Source organism: Acanthopagrus latus, chromosome 17 (assembly GCF_904848185.1).
Source record: "Acanthopagrus latus isolate v.2019 chromosome 17, fAcaLat1.1, whole genome shotgun sequence".
Classification (NCBI taxonomy): Eukaryota; Metazoa; Chordata; class Actinopteri; order Spariformes; family Sparidae; genus Acanthopagrus; species Acanthopagrus latus.
This window is the reverse complement of record NC_051055.1, coordinates 19,713,357-19,741,305: the sequence shown is the minus strand read 5'-3', so window position 1 is coordinate 19,741,305 and position 27,949 is coordinate 19,713,357. Positions and strand designations below refer to the sequence as shown.

The 27,949-nt window shown below is 44.8% G+C and overlaps 2 protein-coding genes across 5 annotated transcripts in view; one reads left to right on the top strand and one right to left on the bottom strand.

Moving 5' to 3' along the window:
• The window catches only part of LOC119005709 (glutamate receptor ionotropic, NMDA 2D), a 51,427-nt gene extending 26,215 nt beyond the window's left edge, over nucleotides 1-25,212 (bottom strand). The window contains exons 1-6 of the mRNA XM_037073576.1: nucleotides 25,049-25,212; nucleotides 8,070-8,409; nucleotides 7,573-7,779; nucleotides 6,243-6,590; nucleotides 2,799-3,325; nucleotides 1,512-1,689 (exon numbers count right to left, since the gene is read on the bottom strand). Of these exons, the coding sequence (XP_036929471.1) occupies nucleotides 1,512-1,689; nucleotides 2,799-3,325; nucleotides 6,243-6,590; nucleotides 7,573-7,779; nucleotides 8,070-8,357 (1,548 nt within the window). The 5' untranslated portion in view covers nucleotides 8,358-8,409; nucleotides 25,049-25,212. The remainder of the gene's footprint in view (nucleotides 1-1,511; nucleotides 1,690-2,798; nucleotides 3,326-6,242; nucleotides 6,591-7,572; nucleotides 7,780-8,069; nucleotides 8,410-25,048) is intronic.
• pitpnc1b (phosphatidylinositol transfer protein cytoplasmic 1b) overlaps nucleotides 1,532-27,949 on the top strand; it is a 54,832-nt gene continuing 28,414 nt past the window's right edge. The window contains exons 1-4 of one of the 4 annotated variants that reach the window (XM_037075230.1): nucleotides 1,532-1,666; nucleotides 2,044-2,090; nucleotides 2,265-2,478; nucleotides 7,175-7,336. The gene's annotated coding sequence lies outside the window, so the exon portion shown is untranslated. Of the gene's footprint in view, nucleotides 1,667-2,043; nucleotides 2,091-2,264; nucleotides 2,479-7,174; nucleotides 7,337-25,946; nucleotides 26,040-27,949 lie in introns of those variants that run through there. The other 3 variants (XM_037075231.1, XM_037075229.1, XM_037075232.1) reach the window with 3 other exon arrangements.

Here is a 27,949-nt window from a genome sequence, read left to right as displayed (position 1 = left end):
CTACAACCAGATGGTAAAGACACACAGAAATCTTCAGCACTATTTAAATCTGCATTTCATTTCACAGTAAAACAAATGAAAACACAGGCAGCAAGTAAAAACAATTCAGCAGCTATTGATCAGAGCCACATCAGAACACTGCTTTCAGCAAAATGACAAAGACTGAAATATATGAGTAAATGTGTTTGACTGCAGGTCTGCTGCAGCTATTGATTATTTTCATTATCGACTCAGGAATAGCCTCACATTTTTCTGTCTAAATGCAATTCTGTGTGACCCATTTGTACATTTAGAAACAAAATAATACTCCCATATACTGACTGTGATGTATCTCTTCCAAGTGCGAAGAAATCCAGTGATGTAAGACATGAGAACAATATCCACAGTCCTCATTGTGTATAAAATGCATTCCAAAATTCAGCCAAATCTACAGTATGTGAAGCTCCAACAACCTCATTTAGTTTAACCAATTGGGTGTCTTCCAAAGTTACAGTCTCATTGTTCAAAGTTCCCTTTTTGTGTTACCATCCCTCTGCTGCATCTGAGCAACTGAACACTGCTCAGGGAGTCACAGACTTTGGTAGTATAGAGATTGTAACTGTAAAGGAAAACCTTTTCATTTGGATAACTCACATGGCTGAAGCTTATAAGGCATGCACATATACTGTAAGACAGACTTGAAAACATGTGACTGTATCCTTTAATTTTCTTTGATGATTAATTGATCCATCACAATTGATTGATCCATGTCAGTGTCTTCATATTGCTTGACCAATAGTCCAAAACCCCAAAATATTGAATTTAGACTGATGTAAAATCAAAAACGCAAATTTTCACATTTTTGAAACTTGAATTTGAATTAACAAGCAACTAATAGATTGATAACGTAGCAAGCTTTTGAAGACTCAGATCAGCCAGGGATGTGCAATTTTCATTGTTTAAATGAGGGTTTAAAATTTGGACTAGTCAAATTGTGTGTGTGTGTGTGTGTCCGTGACCATGTCCATGTCCATGCATGCACACTTTAACCAGAAAATACAGAGACTGCAAAAAGTGATCAGTAGGACGACATAAAGAACGGTCAAATGTTCAGCAGCAGGCTTCTGTCCTCTGCCTCAGGCACTTATAGTCGTTGTGAACGTAACATGAAAATTCACCCCTGTGACACGACTATTCTCACTGTCAGGTTTATATTCTTATTTCAGATGCCAAGCAGCACAGATCTGCTCCTCTAACTCACACTGAGAGATTAAGACTCAAGAATGTTGCTCGAATCAGCACAAAAACCTGCTCTGGGTTCCATTTCTTGACACCTCCGTCCTTGTGGTTCTTTAGAGAGGCCAAAATCACAGTTTTTCAACAATCCGAAGATTCAGGCAGTTTTTGGAGACAGCAAAATAATATACAATCAAGTGTATCCTGTGATTCAACAGAAAGCACGCCATTTTCTCTTTTAGAGTGCCACTCAGAGCAAATGATTGGAAATAAAAGAACTGATGTCATGTCCTTACATCTTCCCATCCACGTCCAGGTGTCCAGGAAATTACATCCAGGAAGGGGTTGGACAGGTAGCCATCACTATTGAAGGAGTAGTCTCGACCACCAAGCGTGATGTTGCTGAAATACCTGCATGGTGATGGATATATGCACAAGGAGAAGGCAGACGGTAAGTAAATGACAGAAAAAAGACTATTATTAGTAAATTAACTAATTGCTTTCTTGAGGAGATGAGGAGAAAATAGAAATCACAAGACTGCTTTTGATGCAACCGTGAGCCTGCCCTATTCTCTCCTGTTTGAAACTAAGTCAAAGCACCTCTGTGGTGACACAGAGGGCTTGTCTGTTAATCAAATCTACAGACAAATGATCAGAGGCACAGAATTGTCAGGACCTTTGAAGTCAAACAACTGCTGCTCTCTGCATCGGCTGCAAGCTCTATATTTGTCTGATAATCACACAGGACGGTGCCCTAATTGTCTCCTCATGTCATCTTGCGGGCTTCAAAACAGAAAACCTCAAACCTTTTTTTTTTCCCCATGACAGAAACCCTCATGGAACAACAGCTTGCAGTTACAGACAGTGAACAGCAGGTAGCACTGCAAAAATATGAAAATGAAAACATCTTCCTGCTCTGTTTCTTGGACATAGCTTATAAACCAAGAAGGGCCAATCTATTAATCATCCCCCATTTAATTGCAAACTGTTTGTGCTGTGACTCATTTACAAAATTGACTGCAAATAAACTAATTCATTACATGTTACAGGCTCATCTTCAGACTGAATAAACTTCTCTATTCAGTATCGCGTGTATGCTCCATATGTGGATCAAGAATGACGGGCATTAAAAAGATGATAACCAGAACCAGTCGGACTACCTGTTAGAGTGTGCCGCTGCCTGTTTGCACAGCCTACGAGGAATATATTAAAGCCGGCTCATTAATATACATGAGACATGGTCCGCTTGCTACAGATGCTGGGGTAATTTTGCCAACTCACAACTACACGCACCAACAACATCTATTTTGCATGGATGATAGCCAGCTCCAAATTCAGATATCCCCTCTGAGCCTGCTCTCTGACACTGTATCTGCCAACTCCACCCATACACCTTCCAGCCTATTCTGGCACTGAATCAACTCATTTCTTAGAATACACCTTATTTTGTCTCCAATTCGATTTCTTCATTTTTAACATTTTTTTTTTTTGGGGGGGGGGGGGAATTGCCTTACAGTTGCACCCAAAAAGCTCTATACACTCATGCTTCCCACTTCACATTCCCTCTTCTCATTCTCACTCACCTCATCCTGCCGCGCAGTCTCTGGGTCTGATTGGCATCCGTCATGCAGTTGGTGACAAAGTTCGGCCCGCCTGTGGTCCCATAATCCTTGCGTGTCGCCACTGCCCCATGAGTCAGCACCGACACACCCCGAGCAATCCTCCGACGAGGCTCGTCCCTCCAGCCCTGGGGCCGCACGGCAAACAGAGCCCGCGGCAAGTTCTCCATGCCCAAACCTGAGAGAGCTGGGCCCACAGCGAACCACATGTGCGAGGCTCCGGCCTGACCGGCGGCCCAGGCGGCTCGGAAAACCAGCTCAGCCTCCTCCTGGGAGCAGTACAGCAAACGTACCTGGAGGACAGCAGGAAGTGCAGGGAGGGAACAGGGACGAGGGGAGACACACACACACATACACGCTAGTGAGATAAGGAGGGGACAGGGGCAGACATGGAGAGAGACAGAGGGTGGGAGAAGTAAGGGGAGAAAGATAGAGCTGGAGCAGAGGTGCACCTGAACGGCAGGGGAGGAGGTTGGATAGAAAAGGCCATATTAAGAAAAGACAAGGATGCTGGGGGAGTTAAGAGGAAAGATAGCTGAAAGCTGATGTGGTAAAGTCCATTGGGAGTCGACATATGATGCAGAAGAAGAAGCAGAAAAAAAAAAAGAGGGAAGACAGCACAGCTGAATGTGATGTGTGCTAACCAGGAGGTGCAGGAGGCAATGGGGGTCAGTGCTTAATGAGCTGGGGCCTGATGAAACAAGTTACAGTTATGAATAATGAAAACAGGAGTAAAACAAGAAGGAGAACATGAAACAACTGTAAGTGGCTGAGCCGAGAAATAGAGAGGTGGAGGCGGGGAAGCAGGAAGGGGAGGGCAGTTAAACCAAACACACCTGAGGGAAAACGAGGGGGAAGAGGTTAAACTCTGACATGTGTTATTAAAAGCAGGGCAAAGAGAAGACCCGGAGACAACAGGAGATGGAGGTGGGCAAAACGAGCGGATGGAGGGAAGTAATCAGAGGTTTGAAAACAGAAAAGTCACTCCTTGGAGAATGGAAAACGAGGAGCGGGGATGGCGGAGAAAAGCAAAGGATGACATATTTTGGTGAAATCAGGGCCTGGAGAGATAAGAGATATTTGCGAAAAAGAAGGGCTGGGATGATGGAGTGTGGCTTGGGAGAAGGAGAGAAGAAAACATTAAAAAGAGAGAAATTCAACATATAAAGACAGAGCAGTGACACTGGATGAGCTCTCTGCTGCAAGTGCTGAGGTAAGGGCAGTGGAGGAGGGCGTTGTGGGGTAGAAATTGTCCAAAGAGGGTTTTATGGGGTTAGAGGGGAAATGGAGAGAGAAGGAGTGGATCGACAAGAGGAAGATACAGCTGAGCTGTGCTGAGCTGAGCTGAGTGGAAAGGGGTGGGTGGGGGTTAAATGCTGACAAATACATATAAAGAAAGAGAGAGTAAGAGCAAATTAAAGAAGTACATAATAAACCACAGAATGAAGAAAATAGACAAAGGGGAATTGAAGGACAAAAAAAAAGAAGACAACACTTTTGTGGAGGGGGGGTGGGAGTCAGGGAAACAGACTGAAAGCACATTTTCAGAATTGCGCCTTCATTGAATTTTGAACTGTAATGGCTTGGCAAAACAATCCTGCCTGTATGCCAATAAAGCTCCAGTGAATTAGGCAGGGAATGAGAGTGACAGAGGGGGAGGAGGGCGGAGGGAGAAAGAGGGCGACGGACAGAGAGGGAGACTGAATTAAGGAGGGAAGGAGAGAATCAGAGTTATAAACAGACACACACAATATCTAAAGACGGGAAATGGAGAAAGAGAGGAACATACAACAGAGAGAAAGAGAGCAGAAGAAATACTGACAAGGCAGAAGCTGGAAGAGGAATGGAACAAAAGATCGACAGTGAGAGATTTGAGTAGAAATTGACCCAGAGACCTGCGTCAGGCCATCTATAATGTAGAGGACATAACTAGAAATGTGGCAGAGGGAGAGAAAAAAGAGAGAGAGCATGTAATGCAAAGATACACAGCATCACTAAGCGATCACAAGCATTTATTAGCCCTGCAGTAGAGAAAAGCTAAAAAAGGAGGGGGATGGGGGGTGGTTGTGAAAAGCAAGAGGGTTAAAAAGCAAGCACTGCGTACAGGCAACCCGTCGCTGGCAGTATGTTATATTAACAATGACAGTAGCAGAGTGGAGTCTAAGGAATCCACTACACAAGCGCACACACACACAGTCACGCACACACACGCAGAGCTGCAGTGACCATGCTGGGACATTAGCGATGACATTGAGACCCAGACTAAACCGAGCCAACGGAGATCAGAGCCCGTGGCCGGGACGACATGCAGCATAGAGGGATGGACGGGTGGACTGAAGGAGTCAAAGACAGCCATACAGAGATGGAGGTGAGCAGGAAGGCAACAGAGGAGAGAGAGCTTGTCTCCAGGCAAAGAAAACGCAGGAGGGGAGGCAGAGGGGAAAGGAGGGAGCGGACGAAGCATGAGAACACGGAGATGAAAAATTGAACAGGTGGATCATGGGGTCAAAGAGGAGGTTTAAGAAGATACAAAATGATAAAGGAAGTGTTGAGGGAAAGAAAACACGTTAAGAGGAGCAAGAGGAAGTGAGGCTGGAAGTTTGAAGGAAGTAAGGAAAGGAAGGGAAGATCGAGCAAGGCAGCGTGATAGGAGAGGGAGCAGGCATACAATATGAAGGGATAAAACACACCAGAGGTACAAGCCAAAACCACAAGTCATTCTGCTCAATAATGAATCAATGTGAATTTGAAATGTAAGGCGAGTTTCTGTCAAGATATCAAGTAACAACTCTATATAGATTAATAGAGAGAAGGTGACTAGAATGAAATTTTTTTTTAAAAAGTAGAGGGTGAAGAAATACTAATGGTTACTAATTAGGTTACATCTGGATCAAAATGGAATCATGAATTAGAGAATGTGATGATATAATTGACAGTCTCTGACTGATAACTCACGTTGTGCAGGCAAACATAGTTCACAGACCTTTTACCTTAAGTCTAGTGGACACCTCAGAGTTTCCAAAGATCCTAGATTGAGTTTAATTTGGGGGAAATGTGTGTATAAACCATGAATATTTCACTCAGTGATGATTTACACTATCTTCCATGAAGAACTACAATAAGCTGATATTTGTGAAACTGGCGGACAGTGTGGACGTTTATTCCAACAAGGGGAAAACTGTAAGGTCGTTAACTTATTTCGCATTTTGCACATTATCTTCGACGACAACCCGCTGGCAAATGAGATTGACTCGTGTTTTTTTTGTTTTACCCTTGAACTCTTAATGCCTTTGCAGATGGGAGGGGAAAGAGAAGAACAGAGGGATAGAGGAGAGAGGGGAGAGAGAGATGTGGAGGGACAGAGGGAGAGACGAAGAAGGAAGGAAAAAGCTGGGAAGCCACCTGTCAGAAAGGAGGCCCCCCAATGATACTCGCAGCACTTCCTCCCCTTTCCTCCCCCCTTTCCCCCCTCCCTCCCCCCTGTCTCACCTGCGCCTCGTTCTCCTTCAGCAGCCTGCGCGTGCGTGCCCCCCCAGGGTCGTCGGTCACGTTCAGGATCACCACACTCTTCTTCTCCCAGCCGATGAACGAACCGTCCGTCAGGCCCTCCACCACAGACAGGAAGTCCTGGTAGCCATGGTGACGCGTGGACACCACAGAAAAGGCAGTCCAGTCATACTCCTCAAGCACCTCAAAGATGACCTCTAATTGGAGGGCAGTAGAGGAGCTGAACTGGAGAAAGATGGAACCTGATTCCTGATTTGGGGAAAAGAGCAGCAGATTTGGTTTAAAATCTCACTGTAGAAATACATCCTCTGCAGTTGTACTGTGTCTAAAATGCAGCAACAATAAAGTGAGAAAGTAACAGACAGCATTTTGACTACAAAGAACTACAACTCTCCAGACTGCTCCATCTTTATGCACAACAACATCATGGCATCATGGGGCTTGAAGTTTTTATGGAGCAGCACCACTTGTGCAGCCGCAGGGCTGAAACAGCTAGGATTGTTGCATGAATTCTCCTATGACGTCCAGAAGGGAGTGTTTCTAAAAAGTCTGTTCAGGGGATGGGAGGGGGTGAGGACTAGGCAAGGGTACATCTTCAAAGGAAGTTCATCAAAGTGCTACAATTTAATTCCTCAAGTGTAAATGGTTAAAACAAGTTATTTGTAAGCTCAAACGCAATGTTTTTTGATTCTTTTCTCCCCCTCTTTGGTGGTGAGAAGCATGTGACTCTAGTTTCTCTGGTGCATGCACACTCACACACAAATGTACAGTACACAAACACTCTCTTATTCATTCATGCACACACACACGTCTGCTCATTGCCTCCCTTCCAGGAACATCAGAGGCAGAGCGACAGCCCCAGTTGGTGCCATTTACAGATCAAACACTGCAGAGTTTCGGCAGATCAGCGACCCTGACCTTCAGCTTCCCCTCCGTCCCACCGGCACTTCCCCAAACCTTTTCTTCACAGAGAGGATGTGCGACATTGTGACACTGTAAGTTGTTATGGCAATCTAAGCAGCTCTCCCTTTTATACTTCATTCATAGTGCTGTCAATCCATACTGCTTCAGTATACAGCACGCACCTAATTATATGTGTCATACATCTGGGACAACTGACCTCTTGTATTTCTCTGATTCTGTCCTTTCTCTGTCTTACACACATTCACACACAAGCTGCAATCACTTCCCCCTCACTCTCCCACCCCAACCCCAACCACCCTCCTCCTACCTGTGGCATCCTCCCCAGCCCCGCTCCCCCTCCTACAGCCACAATGGGCAGTCCTGTTTGCGCAGAGACAAACTCCAGCATGGGGGCTAAAGGACCCCAGGCCGTGCGAGGTGGCCTCTCCTCTTCATAAACCAGACCCTGCAGGGGCCGCGCCGCCAGCAGCTCACACAGCTGGGACAGCACCGTCTTAGGACTACTGTCATTCACCTGGGAAATGAAGATAGACAGGGATAAATACAGAGGGAATTGACCAGCTAGTGGAGTGTGTCTTGGCTTGGTGTTATTGATATGGAAAGTGTCTGTAGTATGCATGACATGTCTGGCTAACACTACAAGCTGCCAGGCGCGTGCTCATTCAGCGGGGCTCACTCAACGCCAGCAGTTGCTGCACATTCAGCTCAAATATTGGAAGTGAGTATGAATAATGGATGGTCATTGTTATTCCTTTCCTTCAAGTAAGGCTGAATGAGCTGTTAGTAGAGGAGACAGTGTCCAACCTGTAGCCAGATGACGTTAGCAGAGCCCCACTGGGTGACTACGCTCTCCCCCAGGGAGCCGTATACCCGGCCGAAGCCGGGGTAGAGCACCCTTCCTCCAGGCCCCGCCACTGCTGCCTCCGCCTGCACCGTAGCACCGGCGTGGATCACGGCGATGTTGAAGTTCATCATGGCCCCTGCATCACGCTCCCGCGGGCTGGGCCGGAGCAGGAGGTGGGGGGAGGCGTCCACCAGACCTGCCCACTCTGCCAGGACCAATAGGAGAGAGAGAGTAGGTATGGCGACCATGGCAACCTGCCGAGGGGGGGAGGCAGATATATATCGCACTAAGAGAGGGTGCCTGAAAGAGAGAGAGAGAGGAGTAGAAGAAGAAGAAGGTGAAGAAGAAGAAGCAAGAGAGGAAGCGATTAAGTTAGACTCAGGTGTTTTATTTTTTCAGTAATGTCCAGTACAGAGGCCATCAAATCAAGAGCGAAAAGGGAGGAGGACAGAGGACGGAGGTGTAGACGGAGAAAGTGTGAAGGAGAGAGAGAAAGACTGAAACTGATCAGAGATTGCATACAGGCTAGACAGGGTAATGAATTCTGAATCCAATCATTGGGTAATAAAAGTTAGCTTTGGCTAGAGAAAAATACTGGACACGGAGTACGGAATGCAGGGGGAAAAACAATAGAGGGAAGAAAAGCAAGACAGAGAGAAGATGAAATGGGTGCTATTTAGGCTGCAGGCTGAGAAGGAACAATATGAGGAAAAATAGAAACTGGCCGTTGGAGGGAAGCAGGTTGAGAAGGAGAGAGAGTTAATAGCAGACTGAGACAAAGATGGGGGCGGAGGTGGTTATTGTGCTGCATGAATGATAACAACAATTAAGATCACTGTAAACACATTCGGCCTCACACAGCTGCATCCAAGCGCAGACGCATGCATCCAGTGTTTGAATGCGCGCACCACACACACACACACATTCGCAAGATAAATGCATTGCTACACTATGCCCGTGGAGCAGCTTAATGATAGAGAGATACGAGGGTTAATGCAGCACGCACAAACATACACACACACACTCGCACAAACAGCCATACGGAAAGATAATGACTACCTGGGAGATAGCAGGGTTAATATGTGAGCCGCGCAGACACACAAAAGCACAGCACATCATTTTCAATTTACTTCTGGTGCCAACTGCCCTCCCTCTCTTTCTCCATTTCCGTCTCACTTTCTCACCCCGCCTCGTCTCGTGCTCTGTCTTTTCATATTCCCCATCTCTTCTCCCAAATTTCATGGCTTGAGGAACCAAACACAATTGCATTGATTAACAGAGGCCCGCTGACATAATATTCCCTCTAAAGTCACTCTCCCTTTCTGCGCCTCTATTTCCCACTTCCCTCCTCTCCATGTTTCTCGCTCAGTCTTCATCCGACTCTCCTCTCTTTGTCACAGTCTGCCGATTCCTTGACCCTGATCAGTCTTTTTGATGGGGAAAAAAAAGCGGCAGAGAAAAGAAGAGAGAGGGTGAAGAAAGAAAGCTGTGTGAGATGAATAGAAAAGAAAGGTACTGTAAATACAGGGCATAAGACATATGGACGACCGGTGGATTGAAGGACAGAGGCCGGGTGGAAAAGTAGGGACACGATGAGAAAGGGAGAGGACGAAGCAGGCTGGGATGCTGGGAGGTGGCGTAAAATATGTGACAAGAGTAGCAGGAAAGGAAATATTGATTACTGGGATGTGTATACGTGTTTGGCCTAAACAAATACACTGGCAAAGCTGCTCTTTTGAGTGACAAGGCTGTGGACATGCAGGTGTATGTGTGGTGTGGGGCTACAGAAAAAAGAAAAAAGGCAGAGAAAGACGGTGGAATGAGAGGGCGAATGAGGGAGGTAGATGGATACGGGTTAGAAAAAGAGATGGGGGTGTGGAGAGATGGGGAGAGACAGACCTGTTAGTAGGAAAGAGGGAAAAGGAGAATGTAATAATGAATGGGGAGAGGGAGAAAAACCAGGCTTTGTTGTTGTTTTTTTTTGTTTTCTTCAAGGCGAGGAAGATGTGGCAGGAAAGAATGGGAAGGACACGGAGACAGGGAGAAAATGAGAGAGTCTGAGACAAAGCCGCAGGAATACGGTACATCATATCATTTGGTGGAGCTGTATTCTACGCTGCTGAGCCATTAACTGTTAGGCCTGTCACTGTACTGCACTGCTCAACCAGCGTGTGCCATTCCATCACAGTGAGCCTCGTTGGGTGTGCGAACACGGTGTGTTACTATATACAGTGGGCTCTTTCCCTGCAGAGTGGATCGAACGCACATTCACAACATCTCACTGAGGCGCGCGACAATAAGGCAAATTATAATCAAATTCCTCTTCTAAATATATCTTACTATATAGTTCATTATGTGCTCCAGTTCTGCAAACTGAATCATGAAAAGCGAGCAGTAAGGGGGCTCACAGCCAGCAAACACACACTGAAACACACACACGCATGCACAGAGACGAGAGAGGAGAGCGAGAACAAGATGAAGATTTAATGTTTCATTTGATTTGCTTCCGTAAATTAATCTTTCATTGAATGCAGATATTTGCATTTTAGTATATTTCCCTCCTCTTCTACCTTTTTAAAACAACCCCTTTCCAGTCTTTGGAGCTGCTTCTAATTCAGTAAAGAGTATAATGCATGTATATTTGGAAAGGCACTGGAAACACAGGAAATGTTTCAACTGGGATCATTTAATCACCCTCTTCTTTAGACGTGATCAATCCTTTTATTAAACTTGTGCTTTATTAGAAAACGCTGGCGAGTCATCCTACCCATGAACAGTTTCTTATGTTTCATTTCTCCTTTTCATTGCTTTGGACCCCCTCGTGAGTCTGAAATAAAGTTTGAATTAAAGGATAGGAGCCCTGCCAGTATCTGACCATTATAAGATACTGTATCATTTGAAAAATAATATGTAAATTTTTTTGTTATTTGGGACGTATCAGGATTGTGTTCCTCACCAGGATGATAAATATTGTAATATATTCCTTTTTATCGAATGTGACTGCACTGACTACAAAAGAAAGGAAGATGGAACTGAAAACCTTTCAAATTTCATAAGACGACTTTCTTTGATGATTGTTTTAGAATTTAAAACTTTGAATTTGCCACAGTGCACGCACCTTCAATCATCATTTGCCGGCTAAATCATTATATTATATCAGCATTTGCGCTGAAGTATTTGTATTGTATACTGTTGATCTCTCAATTTGTCAATCACTGTAATAAGCAGCTTTACTGTATCTACAGTATAATTATTCTTTCCCGCTGAGCAAGTTTGGTTTGTCTTTTCTAAACAAAGAAAGTGACATTTACAGCACCACAGAAGCTGCTGTACATGCCTGCGACTGTTAGAGGCAAACTAAAAACACCTTCAGGAATATTTACAGGGTACTTAAGAGCAGGAATATTCTCAGGCTGACACAGACAGCTAATCAAGATAAGAGAAAAAACATTCACACGGCCAAGCCAGTCTCCTCTTTCTCTTCAAAAATTGCCAGTAGTCTGCAATCAACATATATCTCATCACATCTCTGCTTAAACATTTCATCTACACAGCATCGTGAGCTCACTGTGATTCCAAGTGATTTCCTATAGATATTGATGGTGACTGTATGTGCAGGTTTTTTTTTTTTGGGGGGGGGGGGGGGGGATTTTGCAACAACTTCTTCCCAAAATATCAAAACAGGTTTGCAGGTTTGTGTCGCTGAAGGCAAATCAACTACTTTGACGGTATATCCTTCTATAGAGGATTAAAGTGAAGCCTGTGTTATTCCCCGCAAAACACCAAAGAGACAAAAAAACTTGTATAGCCTCTAAACACAAAATGAAAAATTGATTCTAGGTGTCAGTGTGATGGTAGGAAAACAATCACACTGTTTTCAAGTATCAGATCCCCTCCTTCACCTTAGCTGTGCATTGTACAGCTGCAGCGAGCGCCCGCGGTGAGTCTGGAAGAGCGAGTCGCGGGAGAGGAGGGGAGGGAGCCGCTCAGGGTGGAAGTCGGCTTCTGGCGCGCATACCTCTCCTGAGCCCCTTCTCCCACTGAACTCCAGTGGAGGCGGCGTGCCAGGCCTGGTGCTGCATCCGATCTGCTGGGGAAATGTGAATGGGGAAGGAGTCTTTGGAGTCTGGAGTGCGTGGAGTTGTGGAAGTGCAGTGTTCAGCGTTGTGTTTTGCCCACATCGGGGCTCTGCTGCTTCATTCCGGTCTGTCATGCAGAGTAATGGACCTGCTCCCTGCTGCCTATGGCACAGGCTGCACTGAATCAGCTCAGGCAGTTCTCCACAGCCAATAACAAAACATCTGAAATATGCAGGCTAATATATAATCTACTGTACACCATTAGAAGAAATTGCAGCATCTCTGTGAGTCACTGTAAGTGCCTGGAATAAAAAGAAAAAAACCTTCCCCTGAAGATGAAGACTCCATTTTTTCTTCTTCTTTTTTTTTTTTTCCGCTTGTCCACATTTAAGACTGCAGTGGGCTCGAGAACACTGCTGCATGTAGTCTCTATAATTTTCTCGGGTCCATGGCTGTACTATAGTAAAAGATAAGATAAAGTGCCAACACAGTGTGATGCCCACAGTGTGCATATATGTGAGTGTATCAATGTCTCTGTGTGTGTGTGAGTGTGTCGTGTGGGGGAGCGGAGGAATGAAGAGAAGAGTGCAGCTGGAGCTCAATGCTCCTCGTGTTAATTGGCCCATACTTCAATCACAGCCACTGGAGTGTGTCCTCTCTGACGGAACATATCCTCTCTCCCTCTCTTTTTCCTCCCCCAATTTCTCTCTCTCTCTCTCTTTCTTTCGCTCATCCACTCGCTCACACACACACACACACACACACACTCTCGCTTGACACACTCCCTCACTCAGTCTGTCTCCCTCACTCAGTCACTCGACTTGGTCACTCGTTCATTCACGCTTTCATTCACTGAGTCACTCCGCTGCCTCACTCTGCACCGTCTCACTTTCACTAACTCCTCGTCAACTCCTCAACCGCTCCTCCCTCCTCGGCCTCCCTCCCTATTCTTTCCTTCCACGCACGTCTTTGTCCTGTACTTCTTTCACTTTCTACTTCCTTCCCTCCCTCACTTCCTCTCTCCTCTCATCTCTCTTTCTCCCTCTTTGATCCCTGTCGAGCAGAAGAGCCACCAGGCAGGCGGGCGGCTCTTGTTCCCATTGTGCATAGTGTGCAGAGTGATCGGCGAGCAGCGTAGTGTGCAGCAGCAGGGTGTATAGTACTGTGTGTTTTTACTGCATGGCCGTAAACAGCAGTAGTAAAGCCTGCTGTTGCTGCCGCCGCCTCCCTTGGACTTGATAGCTGTGGCTATCATAAGCCATTCTGGTGACAGAGTCGGAGCCATCTATCAAAGCGTCGTGACACCAGAGCCTCTGAGGGAAAACGCGACACACAGTATTTGTAAATTACACATGCCACAGGCCGATAACCAGATCAGAGCTGGTCGCTTTCAAGCAATTTTTAATGTGGAACACTTAAAGTTGAGGGGCTAGCTGATATGGAATATGAATTGCTGCAGACAGAATACACACAGGGCACACAACCGTCTAAAGGCTCTTCTTTCTGTTAACAAATAAATAACCTGCAAATGCAAAAAAAAAAAGAAAATCCATATATGAACTGTACTGTAACAGGAGAAAGTAAATGAAATCTCCACCGGCTCTGCATGAAACTCGCTTATAGCTGATGGTCTCAATTTGTCCTTTCTGTATTTTGTAACCTTTTACAAGAGCTAAATGAAACAGTCACCTTGACATCTCACTTTGATGTTTCTCCACAGCAGGAAGGCATTTCATTTCTGACATTTCAAGTCCCCATAATTTCCACATGGTAGTACAAAACACGCCCGACTGGGGTTCAGAGTGTCCTGCCTTTAATTCAAATATTTCTTCACGGGCTCGGATTAAACGCTTCTGCCAAGAGACAGTGTCAATTAATTGGACTTCACTTCCGTACATTCAGGAGATAAATTTCATTACTTGAATGGGAGGACACTCCTTGTTTCTCTTCCCTCTATGGATTGATGGAAATGAGATGAAGCTGACCCCAGACCCCGCCACAGTGCAGCACTGAAAAATTCTCTGACCTCATTTTTAAACAAAAAAAGAAAATGTCTTTTTGCCAGAAACCCACAGTGGGTTTCTGGCACAACAGACATGAAAAGCAGTGACTGGAAATCACATCCATTACACATGATTATGATGAAATATTTGACATTACCACATCCCATCTGTCTAACTCACAACATTCAGCTCAGGGTATATAATTACTTTGAATTACCTAGTAGAGAATGTGTTTAACTATGCTTTAATAAAACCTCACACATGTCTAGTAATTGCACGAAAATATGAACTCCAGAAACCTGAGAGAAAAATCAGCTGATAGAAATAAAGGCTTGTCAGTTGTTTCATTTTGTTTTGTAACGCAGCCTGGGCATCTTGAATTATTCACTTTGTGTGTGTGTGTGTGTGTGTGTGTGTGTGTGTGTTATCTTTCAAGCCCCTGTCATTCATTTAATCCCCAGGACATTGCGAGCTCACGCACTCACACTTTATTTTTATAGAGTTACACAGTCTGCATAAACAACATCAATTTGTGAATGAACGATGCACGGAAATATTTCAATGGTGTCTCTATTTTACCCTAACACTCCTGTACACACACACACGCCCACACACATCCATTCAGAGAACATCAGCTACAAATGGTGTACTACCCTCATGAGTGTTCAGAAATAAATATCAGGGAGGTCAGATGCTTTCACGTGGAAAGACCAGTGTCTGGGGATCTTGCAACAGGAATTCACATGACAGAGTGTCGGATTTTATTTCAATAAGCCTAACTGGCACATCCTCAGTCAGCTTGAATGAATGAAAATGGTTTTGTAAGGAGACTTCATAGTTTGTGTGCCCACTGCCAATGCTTGTATAACATAAGTGCTTACTTTAAAGCTGGCCAAGGAGCAAGAATATTTCATTTTCTCACCTCTACGCCTGACATCTAATAGAGTGCGGAGCAGAGGTCTGCGGCACGACTCCCTGGCCACCCCCCTCTTCTCCCAGGTTGACTATTATACCACATAATTTACTGGGTTTAATGTACATATAAATTTCTTTCTGTTTTCTGTAGTTGCTTTTCTTCCCAAATCCTCTGTCAAGATGTCCTTACGACGCACGACCTGGGGGGATTATCTTATTATGTTTGTTTTAAAGGGAATCATTTCTCTCCGCTCAACCTTTTTTGCGGGAATCCAGACACTCCGAGGGCTTTGTGTCTGAAGAAAATAGCTTCCATATCACAGCGCTATCAATGCAATCCAATCATCTAAGAATAAACATGCATTCATGCTGTGCATTTACATAATGCACTGTACATTCATGAATGAAATACTTGGCTGATTGGTGTTTCCCCCCCCCCTTTAAAGGAGCATTGAGATTGAAATCAGGAACAAATTGGATGACAGATTTTCAGCAGGTGTGATAAGATAAGTCAAAATAAGTCTGGGAGTATTCAGAATTTAGGGGGATCATGACACCGTATGGGAAAAATACTGCGTTTTTTTTTAACAACAACATAAATTCATTATTTTTCTCATTCCAATCTCCAGCCAGTTGTTGCAAAACGATACAGCATTGCTCCACTCTGCTTGCACCAGCGCTTCCATTAATTCCCTCATTGATTGGCCAGACACTGGGATCACCTAGCCAGATCTAAATCAGTCACTAATTAAAAGAGCAAGATGAAAAGCGGCCGACACTGCAGCCCTTCAGGACCTGTAAGGTGAAACATTCAGTAACAACTATAAACTAGGAAGCTGCTCAAGACTCTCAGCAGAAACAAGCACCTAGCTCTGCATAGTAATGACACACGATCCCATTCTGAAGATAAACCGATTAAACTGGTGTGGGAAACCTTCACTGATAATGTCTTCCAACAAGGTCACACACAAGCAGATGTGTGTAGGTACAGACTTTACACGTATGGGTGAATGTGTGCAGACGCTCACAGGCATGTCACATCTTCAGATACACACAAACCTTCTGACGGCATTCCGAATAAGATAAAACAGTTAGCTAGTCTCTCAGGTGCCACACGTTACCAAAGTCAAGCCGGATTTGGTCTGCTCAAAATCTAACGCTACAATGTCAAAATGTTGTGCACAGGTTTGAGCTGCGTTCACAGCACATCTGGCTCTGCCCCCGCTTATAAGCAAAGGTGTTAGAAACACTTCTGTCAGCCTATCTTATAAACGTTGGTGGATCAGTTCAGCTCAGGAAATGCACTCCCGTTCAGACAGAAGCCCAACAGGGGAGAGGAATTGGGGGATTGAGACTTTTTTCATGAAGCCTCAGATGATTCTCAGGAGTAAAAGGTGATGAGAGGTTAGTGAAGGAAATGTCAGAACCCCACAGTGTTGTCTTCACACAGACACATCCAGCTGCCCAGTAATGCTGTGATGTTTGTTTCACAGCAGCAAATATAAAATATCTGTCTTCTCCTATTTTTTTTATTTTATATTTTATTTTCTCAAAGTCTCAACACATGAAGCCCCAGTATCTCATCAAAGAGGTGTTCACTAGTCTGAGATAACCCCAGCTCTTTTATGGCGGTTTCGCATCACATTGTACGGAATGTAATTATGAGTAGACGGGAGGGAAAAGCTGCTCATGTCACGAGGTATCAGAACATTTTTGACAGTCATGATTTTATACTTGAAGAAAAGACTACACAAGTGTAAAAAAAAACAATGGCTGAACAGCCAAAACCAGTGGCAGTTACATCTTAATAAAAAACTGTTGAGTCTGCCGAGTAGAAATAAGCTGATCTAGAGCCCCACTGATACTGGATTTTTTGGGGCCGATTCAGATACCAATGTTACGGAGTAAAACTTTACCGATATCAGTATTTCCACCAGTATTCTCAAACACACAGAAGATATACATAAATGCGCATTTTTTGCACCGATCCCTCAAATGTGGTTATCAAACCCTTGTGACAAAGGTGTTGGTGTGTATGTCATGGAGGCAGCATATTTTATCGTCAAAATGACTTCATTCCACTCAAACATTAAACTTCACGGGGGATCTGATGATTATAAATTATTGTACAGTTATAAATTGGACACTATATATACAGACCGCTCACTGAGAAATCTGTGAAGGCCAAAATCTAAGAAAGAGCTACAGTGGTGGTGTTAATGTTGCTCCAGGACCTTCATTTCAACTAACAAAACAGTGAGGAATACCACATCTGGAGCGGGCGTATCTTTATACTGTAAACTTATTATTTTTACACTCCGTTCACCTGTTATTTTCCATTTAGTTCCATCTTTCTGACACTCGTTGGCCAGGTTTAGGGAACTAAAATACTTAATGTTGAGGTAATAAAGATATTTGTGTTACCATACAACCCTTTACAATATGAACCAGAAGGACATGCCCCCTTTACTTTTTGTGGTGACCAGTTTTGTCCTCACCATTTTTAAAAGCTTAATTAGTTCAAATCCTGCTTATAAATAACTTGCACCGAGAGATGTTGACTAGCAAATGAGATCTGATACATTTTGATGTGCCATTCCCACCGTAGCTATCTACTCTGACCTCAGACGATCTCCTCATTACATTTCCTAAAACTGCATATGTAGAAGGCTGTTTAGAACTTCTCCTATGTGTGTGTTTTTCAGTCTTTTCAGTCACAAAAACATAATTGGCCAGTTGTAATGACGATCCTGGAGCAACATTAATTACAGTGTTCCAGAAACAACACCAACACAGCAGTATCAGATTGTGCATACACAGATTGCTTGCCTCTGGTTTACTTGTCATTGAACTACTAGATATATGTAGCACAACAAAAACAAAAACAAAAAAAAAACTAATTTAGGCTTTATTTAATTTATCTAGTGTGGCTAGCCATCTTGGAATTAACACTTCAAATGTTGGAATGCGACTAGGTTTTCCCGTTCCTCCCACTCTGCAGATACGGAATGAAAACAGCAGTAGAAGTGCACTAAGACATCAATGATGAGTCAGTAGTATTCAGTCAGAAGGGAAAACAACACATGAGCATGATACCTGAATACATTAGCAGTGTGACCTCAAAAAACAGTGCATCTACACAAAGTGACATGACATATGGACAGTTGTATGACAGGAGCTGTAATCAGCAGTCTTATTATTTGGGTATAGATCTCACAGAGGATCCGGTGCCAACAATTGATCTTTGTGCTATTTCCCCTCGCTGCTTAGTCTAAAATGTGTGAATGAGTGCCTCCATTTCCCAAAAGCTGAAGCCTTTGATAGAGAATATGCCACAGTTAACGCAGAGCAGATCACATAACAATCAACTCGATGAGGCCGATCAGCACCAGACCAAGACCAGGGTCATTTATTGGCTCATTGGAAAAAATTAGATGGAAATTGCTATTATATAATTGAAAAGAAAGCATTCACTGCTAATCACCTTTTAGGAGATAGACTAAAGAAGGCTTCAATGTAAAAAAAAAAAAAAAAGTGCACATTTGAATAATGAAACCGCACAACCTGAATTGAGAACAAATTAATCCGCACCCTGAGTCCTAATACCTGCATTCCAAGCGTATTGTACATTTCAGTCTTTTTAGCATCAGAAACCAGGAGCGGTGTCAAATCACAGGGCCAGTTTTTTAGAAGCTGGAGCTACTGACATGCAGAGATGAAGCACATTAAAACAAGCCCAGGAACATCAAACTATCTTCATCAGAGGCTTTCTTCCATCTCTGCGCTGACGCTCCCCTCCTCCATCCTCGTCTTCCCCACCTTGTTGTACTGTAGATAACATGCTGTGCAGATTCCATTCAGGTGCAAAACGCGCACATTTGCATTTGTAACAGCTGTATAGCTGGCACCTGTTTATGAAGGAATTCCACATTCAAACTTGAAAGAATATGGAGCAAAGCTATTTTTATATGAAGTGATAAGGCAATAAAACAGGTTCAACTTTGCACCTGGTACTCGCACCTAGTAAATCCAGCACAGTCACTCCAGTACAAAGCCTGCTATAAATGCCAGCTGCTGGGTTCTTTGAGAGGAGAATGACAAAGGGTTTTAAGAAAGCTGGCCCTACATGCAGCGCTGGAAAGTCTCACAGATCAGGAGGCATGACACAGCAGCCCAGGGTGACATGCGACATGGGCCGCAGACACAGGCTCACATAGTTTTTATAAATGCCCCCATTTCCTCTTTTTAATAACCACTTAATGCTGTCATTTCCTGCCCCATCCATCACGATGAAGGACCGCACCGCACTGCTGCAAAACGCTGCGCGCCGCAAAACACTCCTGCACATCTCTCTCCATCGTCTTTCATTGCTTCCCTTCATCCACCTTCCCTCTGCTGTGTGTGCGCTCTCAAATGTATATATACAGTACGCCGTCTGTAAGTGTGTGGATCCCATGGGCAAGGTCCCAAGGTCCGCTCTCATCCAAAACTGAGGCTGGTGTGTGTGTGTGTGTGTGTGTGTGTGTGTGTGTGTGTGTGTGTGTGTGTGTGTGTGTGTGTGTGTGTGTGTGCAATATACTACTCATTGTCTGTGTATTTTTGGGTATGCTCTCGGTGCGCGCGTGTGTCTGACTGCATACCCATGGGTATCTGCCTGAATGTACTTTCTGAGCGTGTGTGTGACTGTGTATTGCATGCAGCCATGTGAAGCTGCGTGCCTGCTAGCTGCCTCCAGACTTGTATTCCCAAAACAAGCCGCAGGGCTTTGGCTCAGGTTTGTTTGTGTGTGCGTGCATGTGCGCACCTGTTTGATAGTGACTGTGCACAAGGAGTGCACAATAAATTCTCCTTCACTGTTGTGTGCGTTCAGACCTGTCTATGGGATTTTGTTTATGAACGTGTCTGTCTGCCGGCCTGTCCATCTGCCTGTCTGTTCCATCTCCACCTGCTTGTTAAAGGACATCCTGTCATTCCATCTACAGTTTGTGTTTGACTGTCTCTGCCATTCCCGGTCCAGAGTTGGGCTGTTACCGGGCCGGGGGCTGCACCTCAAGGGTGCCAAACTATAGCAGCTGCCACCTTGCTGAAAAGAAACTCTCAGACAGGGAGTTCAGATGGTAGCTCATTCATTTCTAAGTTCCTACAGCGTAATGATTTTGCTTTGATATTGATTACTGTCATACTGTACCCAACTTCATTCTGAATAAGTGCATCGCACCCAAAGCAGCACTTGTACCTCCCCAGAAACTGTTCACTTCTGTAATTAACTCTGCCAATGAGGTTATGTTTTCACCCGTCCCCGTTTGTTTGTATGTTGGGTGGTTTATAAGCAGGATTACACAAAAACTACTGAGCTGATTTCCATGAAACTTTGATTGCGGGTGGATCTCGGCCCAGAATAGACCCCATTTACTTTTAGTGTGCATCCGGATGAAGGGATGGGTCCAGGATTTTTTTCTCACATTTGTTGACATTGCAAGAATGGCCGTTTTTCTATATTTTCTCTAGTTTTTTCAGGGAATAAGTCATCGTTCTTGATGAAAAAAAGCAGGCATGTTTAGGTGGCTGGTATTGATGAGTGTGAGCAATTTGATTTGGATCCAATATCTGGTGAGCTTGAATTATAGTAAAGCAGTTATGGTATCTTATAATTTAGAGTGACAGTGCTATCGAGTTTGCTATTGGATTAGTCTTGAGTGAATTAAAGGGGACTGTTGGGCTGTGGTGGAGGTATGCGCTCTGCTGAGTGCCATTCCAGTTCAGTATGTGAAGCAGCAACTCTGTCTCTCTGAGAGACACGTGACATGATTTGCAGTAAACCCAACCAGCTACACAAATGATGCCCAGTTCTCATTATGGAAGCAGACAATTTTCTTCTGTCACTGCAACCTGTCTTAATCAAATACATTATAATGTCCCTATTACATCTAACTAGTGTAGTCTAGTAGATTTTTAGAGGTTGTCACTGGCAGTTGGGCAGCTGTGACTGAGATTTGCTGCACCTTCAGTAATTTTTCTTGTTATGTTGCTATTTTTTGTGTTTAAAGTTACAGTTCAATGCAGGTAAACTATTAAACATAAATACGCTCAGCATTTTTTTCAATTCTACTATGATTTAAACTTGTAAATGTATAAACATGCAGTAAATCAAGGAGTTCACAAGCCACCTGTGCTATGTTACGTGTTGACTGCTGTAAACAGGGCTGCAATTGACATTTTTTTGAATCTACAAGAAATGTCAAAAAATAGTCAAAACAAGCCATCACAGCTCCACCAAGTCTAAGGTGATGTCTTCAAATGTCATGTTTTGTCCGACCAACGGTCCAAAGGCCAGAGATATTTAGTTTTTACCTTTACATCAATCAGAGGAAGGCAGGACACATCGGTGAATGCTGCACCAAAAAATATTTGGCACTTCTTCACTTTGGTGTTTTCGCTTCGTGAAATATGACTGAAAAGATTGATCGAACATCAAAGATCAACCAATCAATAAAATCAACAAATAGACCTCTGATGAGTCCGATAGGTCAAATTAATTTGACACACATCAGTAAACAAATGATACTGGACTTGTCACTCCCACAACCTTTACCCTTCTGAATATTTACACTTTCAGAGGACTGAATGGTTAATCCCAGCCGTGTCAGCTGGTAATGATGTCATCTTGTGTGTGTGGGTACTATCGTGCCCACGTGTTCCTGGAGATATCTGTCACAGTGTGAACTACCACAGAAGTGGTTTGTAGTATTTTTCCATGGTTGGTAGTCTGTCTAACTGTTGATAGCGTCACAGCCGTGCAGGACGCAGTCACGTAAATTTACAGGCATGGAGTTGAGATCAAAATGAAGGCTGAATTCAAAGATGTATCTAGTTCAATCCATGCTTGTCTGAGTACTGATGTAGTAATGTAACAGAGTACTTATGGGTCTGAACATGAGCATGATGACAGGCGTCACGGCGGCACAAAGATGGTCTCTAGTTTACAGTAATAGTCTTTAAAACAGGCCGAATTTACTGTCAGCTGCTAACTGTTCATAGTCAAACTTCAGTTGTCATGTGTTATACCACCTCGAATATACTCATTAAAGTTTAGTTTTGAGGGTATCACTGAGCTGCAGGTTTTGCTTTTAGTGATGGTTTGAAGTGCTTCACTCCCAAACAGAGTCAGCTCATACATTAAATAAGACTACCGTGCGCAATTTAGACTCAGTTTTGGAGAGGAGTCGATCTGATAAATTCCCACCCACTGATGCCAATGAAGGCATACTTTTTCAGAGCTGTTATTGTAGAAAATACAGATTTGTGGTCAATGTATATTCTTCGTGTAGCCTTAAAGATTCAGATAATTGATCAGGACAGTGCGCATCACATGACAGCCCCCCTGCCAACACGAGCGTGTGGTCCTCGGCTCACCACTGCTCCAGGCCAACGTGAATATGCAACACGTACATCAATACAGCCCTGAGTAGAGTCCAGAGAAGAACAGTGGGAGAGGGGAGCACTGTAATCGCTCCAAAACACCAGCCTCTAATCTCGTTAAAGACTAATTGATGTTCTATGTTAACGAGCTTTACCTTAATTAGTGGTATTAAAAAGAACACTGGGTGCAACGCGTGGAGAGAGGGGTGGGCGAGGGGTTTCGGGGTGGGCGGCGGGGTTGAGGAAACTATCCACTAATGTTGCATCAAACCACTGATGAAAGGGGAAGGCGGGAGAAAAAAGAGAGGGAAAAGGGAACTGTGCAGAGGAAGTCACAGGTTGCAGGGGTGAGAGAAGAGACGGAAAGGATTGAGGCGAGGAGGAACAGGGGGATTGGCAGAAGAAAAGAGGAGACGGGCGAGGTGGGGGTGTGTGTGGGGGGGAGGGGGGGGATTGAGCTAAGCTTGAAGGTTTTTCTGTGCAGAAGTCGATGAATCAATAGGGCGAAATTGATGAAGAGCAGGGGGCTGGAGAAAACAAGCGCACAAATGTTGACTCTATTCCTCTCATCTCTTCTCCCTCGCCCTCCACCCCAGTGTCCCCCCTCTGATATTCAATTCAAGCCCCCCCCCCCTGCTCTTCCCGTCTTTCCAATCTCACCCCGGCTCTCCCCTCGTGCCTTCTCTCTCCACCTCCTCCTCTTCCATCCTCGCACCTTCCCTCATCTCTTCACTCCCTCCACACCTTCTGTCTCTCTCATCAGTGCTCCTCACCCCCCCCTCCCCCTCCTGTCTGCCCCTACTCACAGCTGGTACAGTACAGATCTCTCAGGGCAACTGTACAACAGATCGGCAGCGGAAAAAAGGGGGGCTCTGGTGCTGACACTGAAGGCAACACTTTACGGGCAGCAGCAGCAGCGGCGGCGGTGAATGCAGTACGCTGCTGCAGTACGCCTGTGTGTAATTTTCAGCGGGCTTGCGAGAGAAGGTGGGGGGGGGGGGGCGATCAGCTGAACAGAGCACATCACCTGTGGGTGAAAAGACCTGATTGAAATGGATATCAGCTCGAGAACTCAGCCGAGGGGAGGAGAGGGGGAGACCAAACACCCCACAGAAAATGGCAAAACAAACAACACATTAATTCCAATTTTCATCTGGATAAATGCATTCAGTGGCTCCACAGCGCAGGCCCCCGATGAATCTGATCTCGCACTCCCAATCACTGCAGCAAATCTGTGGGAGAAGCAACAACTGTGGCTCTCTTGTTTTACAGGTCAGCAGCACCGGCTCCTCCTGTGATGCTCTCTGTGGTCCAAGGCCTGCTCTGTTGTTTTCCCTCTGATTATTATTCAGCTGTGGTGGTGATGCTGTGTGTTATTCACTTCTCCCCCTCTATATCAAGCACTGCAAGGCAACAACAAAACTTATTTGAGCACCCGAAGGGAGTGGGGGTTGCAATTTTTTTTCTTTTTTTCCTTTCTTTTTTCTTTCTTCTTTTTTTTTTTTTTTAAGAAAATCTACCTACAAAGTGAAATCTCTCACACACTCCTTCACCCAGCTGGAGGAAAGAAAAATGAGAGGAGAAACCCTCCTGTTCCAGCTGTCTGAGAGTGTTTGAGGCAAAGTCAGCCCGTTGGGGGGGGGGAGATTCCTCGGTGGCAACAGAGGGATAACTGTGTGCTGCCATACGCCCAAATATTCAGCGTATCGGGATATAAATAGATCAAGAGGGAAAAAACTGATCGGCAAATCTTGCGGGCTTTAGCTGTAGAAGACGAGGAAAGCGGACACACACACACACACACACACACACACACACACACACACACACACACGCACTAACATTGACCACGCAGCCTGAGAAAATGAGCATCAACAGATATGATCACCTCAATTAATACATCCGCAGCATGGTGAGGGGGGAAACTGCAGCCAGCGCCGGTGTTTGAAGACTTAAACGGAACCAAAACTCTGTCTTTATTAATAATGCATGGAAAATTCCTGGCAGACAAAATCATAGCCTAAAGGTTTAGTCTATATGATTAATTGAACTGCCGGTGCTGTCTCTGTCTCTGTGTATGCGTGTGTGTGCGCGCGTGTGTGTGTTTGTGTGTGTATCATTGGACTATCCGTGCCGGCTGCTGTGAGGAAACCTATGCGTTAAGACGCTTGTGAGTTTCCAGGCGCAGCAATGACAGAGGGGTCAAAGCCCCGGTGCGCCGGCCGCCTCCACCTCTCCATCCCCGGCCATCCGCCTCTCCATCACGAGCGGCTCGTCCAGATGCCGACACCCGAGCACCTCTCTCACGCCTGTCTCAATGACGCGTAGCAGCCCTCACACTGCCCGAGCCGCAATTAATCTAAGCGGCACAGGAGTCTGTCCGTGTGTGTCTGCGTGCGTGTGTGCGTGTTTGTGCGCGAAGAGAAGAAGAAGAAGAGGAAGAAGGTAAAAAAAAAAAAGAACAAGAACAAGAAGAAGATGCCTCCGCACCGCAAAAAATATCATTCAAATAAATGTACTTACTGTTTTTCACCAGCCTTTCCCCCCTCTTTTCCTGCGTCCCTCCATCCTTTTTCACATCCTTCCTTTTTGAGGTATCCGTTTTGCGGGTGTCCCCCCCCGCCACCGCTTCTGCCGCCGCCGCCGCCGCCACCACCGCACACACACGCACACACGCAGACCCGCACACACACGCCGGGGAAAAAATATATATCTAAATATATATATATAAATATATATATATATATATAAATATATATATATATATATATAAATATATATATATATATATATATATGTTCTACATGTATTCAATTTCTCCGATCTCTCTCTTTACCTCTCTCCCTCCCTCTCTCCTCTCCTCTCTCCTCACTCTCTCTCTCTCTCTCTCTCTCTCTCTCTCTCTCTCTCTCTCTCCCTCTTTCCCTGTTCTTTTGTTAAAATTCAGTATATGCGCCCCGTCACCTAGCAACCGTCAACCTCTCTCTCTCCCTCCTTCTCTCTCTCTCCCTCCTTCTCTCTTTCCCTCTCTCTCTCCCTCTCTCTCTCTCTCTCTCTCTCCCCCTCTCGCTGGTTTCCTCCCCCCTCCCTCCTCTCTCTCCATCACTGGCGACACGTGTTGAATGCTAAACTTAGCGGTCCGGAATAAAATTAATAAAGGGATGGACGCTCTATATCTCCCCCCTTTTTCTCAGACTTTCCCCCCTTTCTCCCTCTCTCTCTTTCACTCTCGCGGTATCATACTGCAATATAAATATTTACTAGAACCACTCAGCCCTCTCATTGCCCCCCCCCACCCCCACCCTCCTCTTCCTCCTCCCTTGCCTCCCTCTGCATTTCCCCCTCCCTCCCCCCTTCTTCCTCCCCTCCATCCATCCATCCATCCATCCATCCCTGGCTCCCTCCCTGCATCCCTCCCTCGCCGTCCTGCCTTTTTTTTCTCCTGCCTCCTATCGCCTCTTTCTGCTTCTCCAAGCAAAACGGAGGCGCCACACCAGCGTCTGTGGATCCACATGTGAGTGTCACACTGCCCGGCGCGTCCTTTTTCTTTTCTTTTTTTTGGCATGAAGAGCTGCAGCGAGAGCATTCCTCTGTGTGTGTGTGTGTGTGTGTGTGTGTGTGTGTGTGTGTGTGTGTGTGTGTGTGTGTGTGTGTGTGCATGCGTGCGTGTGTGCGTGTCTGTCCGTGCATGTGAATGAGAAATCCATACTACAGTAGCATGTCAGTGACCATGTGTGAGCAGCTTGCAGAGAGCGCAGGAACACGCAGCATCACAACACTGCAGCTCCTCGTGTTTTTTCGACTCGAGATGAAATATTTATGCTGAAGTTTGTTGAAGGGAGATGCTACAGTTGCGTGTGCTAGATTATATTTTGTTTACAGCTATCTCTGGGGGGGGGGGGGGGGCGCAGGAGGTGTGAAGTGCATTAAATTTGAGATGTGTTGTTGTTATCCCCTCCTCAGTCTCCACCACTGCAGGATCGGAACTAATCAATGAAGCAATAGTTAGCCGCAGATCATCAGCAGAACGTGCGCCTGGCTGCTCAGTCGATGATCTTATGATTGGGGTTTAACCTTTTCGCCGGACCTTCAGATGTCTTCCAGGATCACATGCACAGATGCACACATACATGCACAGTGTGAGCTCACGCAGGAGAAAGACCGAGTGCTTAAGTGTAACGACAAGCAGGCCAAAGGTCTCAGCGTATTGATAGAAATGTGCCTAACCCCTGGAGGTCTGGTAAATGATGGACGCACACCTCAGTTCCATCTAATTGTACGATCGTCAATATGAGGCTGACCCCACAGATGCGAAAAGAGACCACACATGTGCATGTGTGCCTCTAGATTCCTTCAGATCACCACACAATGTGTGTAAAGAAATACTTTTTCCAGTCATATAGATCGTTTTGGTTTTGTCTGCCCTGGTTTTGAGACACAGTGTCATCAACTTCTGTCAGACGTCTGCCTCCATCTTACAGTAGAGCTGAAGGCAGTAACGTTTCAGGTGCTTAGAACACTGAAAAATTAGACTTAAATAGAATTAGCAAATTATACACAGAACAGGCTGTCAACAGTTGTCACAGTTTTCACATTTCCTCGTTAGAAAGTCGTTCCAGTAAAATAAAAAAAATAAAAAAGCAGAGGCAGAATCTAAGGGATGGATATCTTAAAGCCTGGGCAAATAAAACTAAAATGACCTGCACGACTAATTATCAGCATAGTAAAAGTAGAAAATTGAAAACAAAATGTTTTTAGCGAGGAATGTTTGGTGAATTGACCCTTTAATTTACTATCCAGTCAGATTCCACACCATGCAAACCATGAGTGAGTTAAATTTGTATATTTCGTACAGATCATGATGACATTTCTACAATAAGTGTGATGTCAGTCTCAGTCATGACAGTTAGGCGAGTTGGCCGGGAGGCAAGATCGCTGCCCGAAATTTTACCTCAGCATTTGTAAGCACCAACATGTAATAAGATGTTGGGGCTTTTTCCTGTCGCAAACACCAGATTTGTTATTGAATTTGCAGCCATGTTTGTGGTGACAGAACCGGGTGAAACATAATCTTAAACAAAACCTCAGCAATTGTTTTTTTGTGCCTAAACCTAACCGTTTTTTTTTTTCTTTGCAGAAACACTCCCAGCGTTTATTCTGCTGATCTGATGATAGTGAATTCTGTTCATCACAGTTTCCTAAATCCCAAGAAGGACTTTAAGCATTTTTGTCTGGCAGAGATTCAAAACTCAGAGATAACCTCTCATGTGGGATGATTAAAAGTTGTGAAAGTCCACACATGCTTTATTCTAGAAGAAGTGCAGATGCGGATTTAAAAAAAAAAAAAAAAGAGTAAAGGTATGGATTTCACCTCTTTACTCAAGTAAAAGTAAAAAAGTACAGGCTCTGAAATGTCCGACTTCA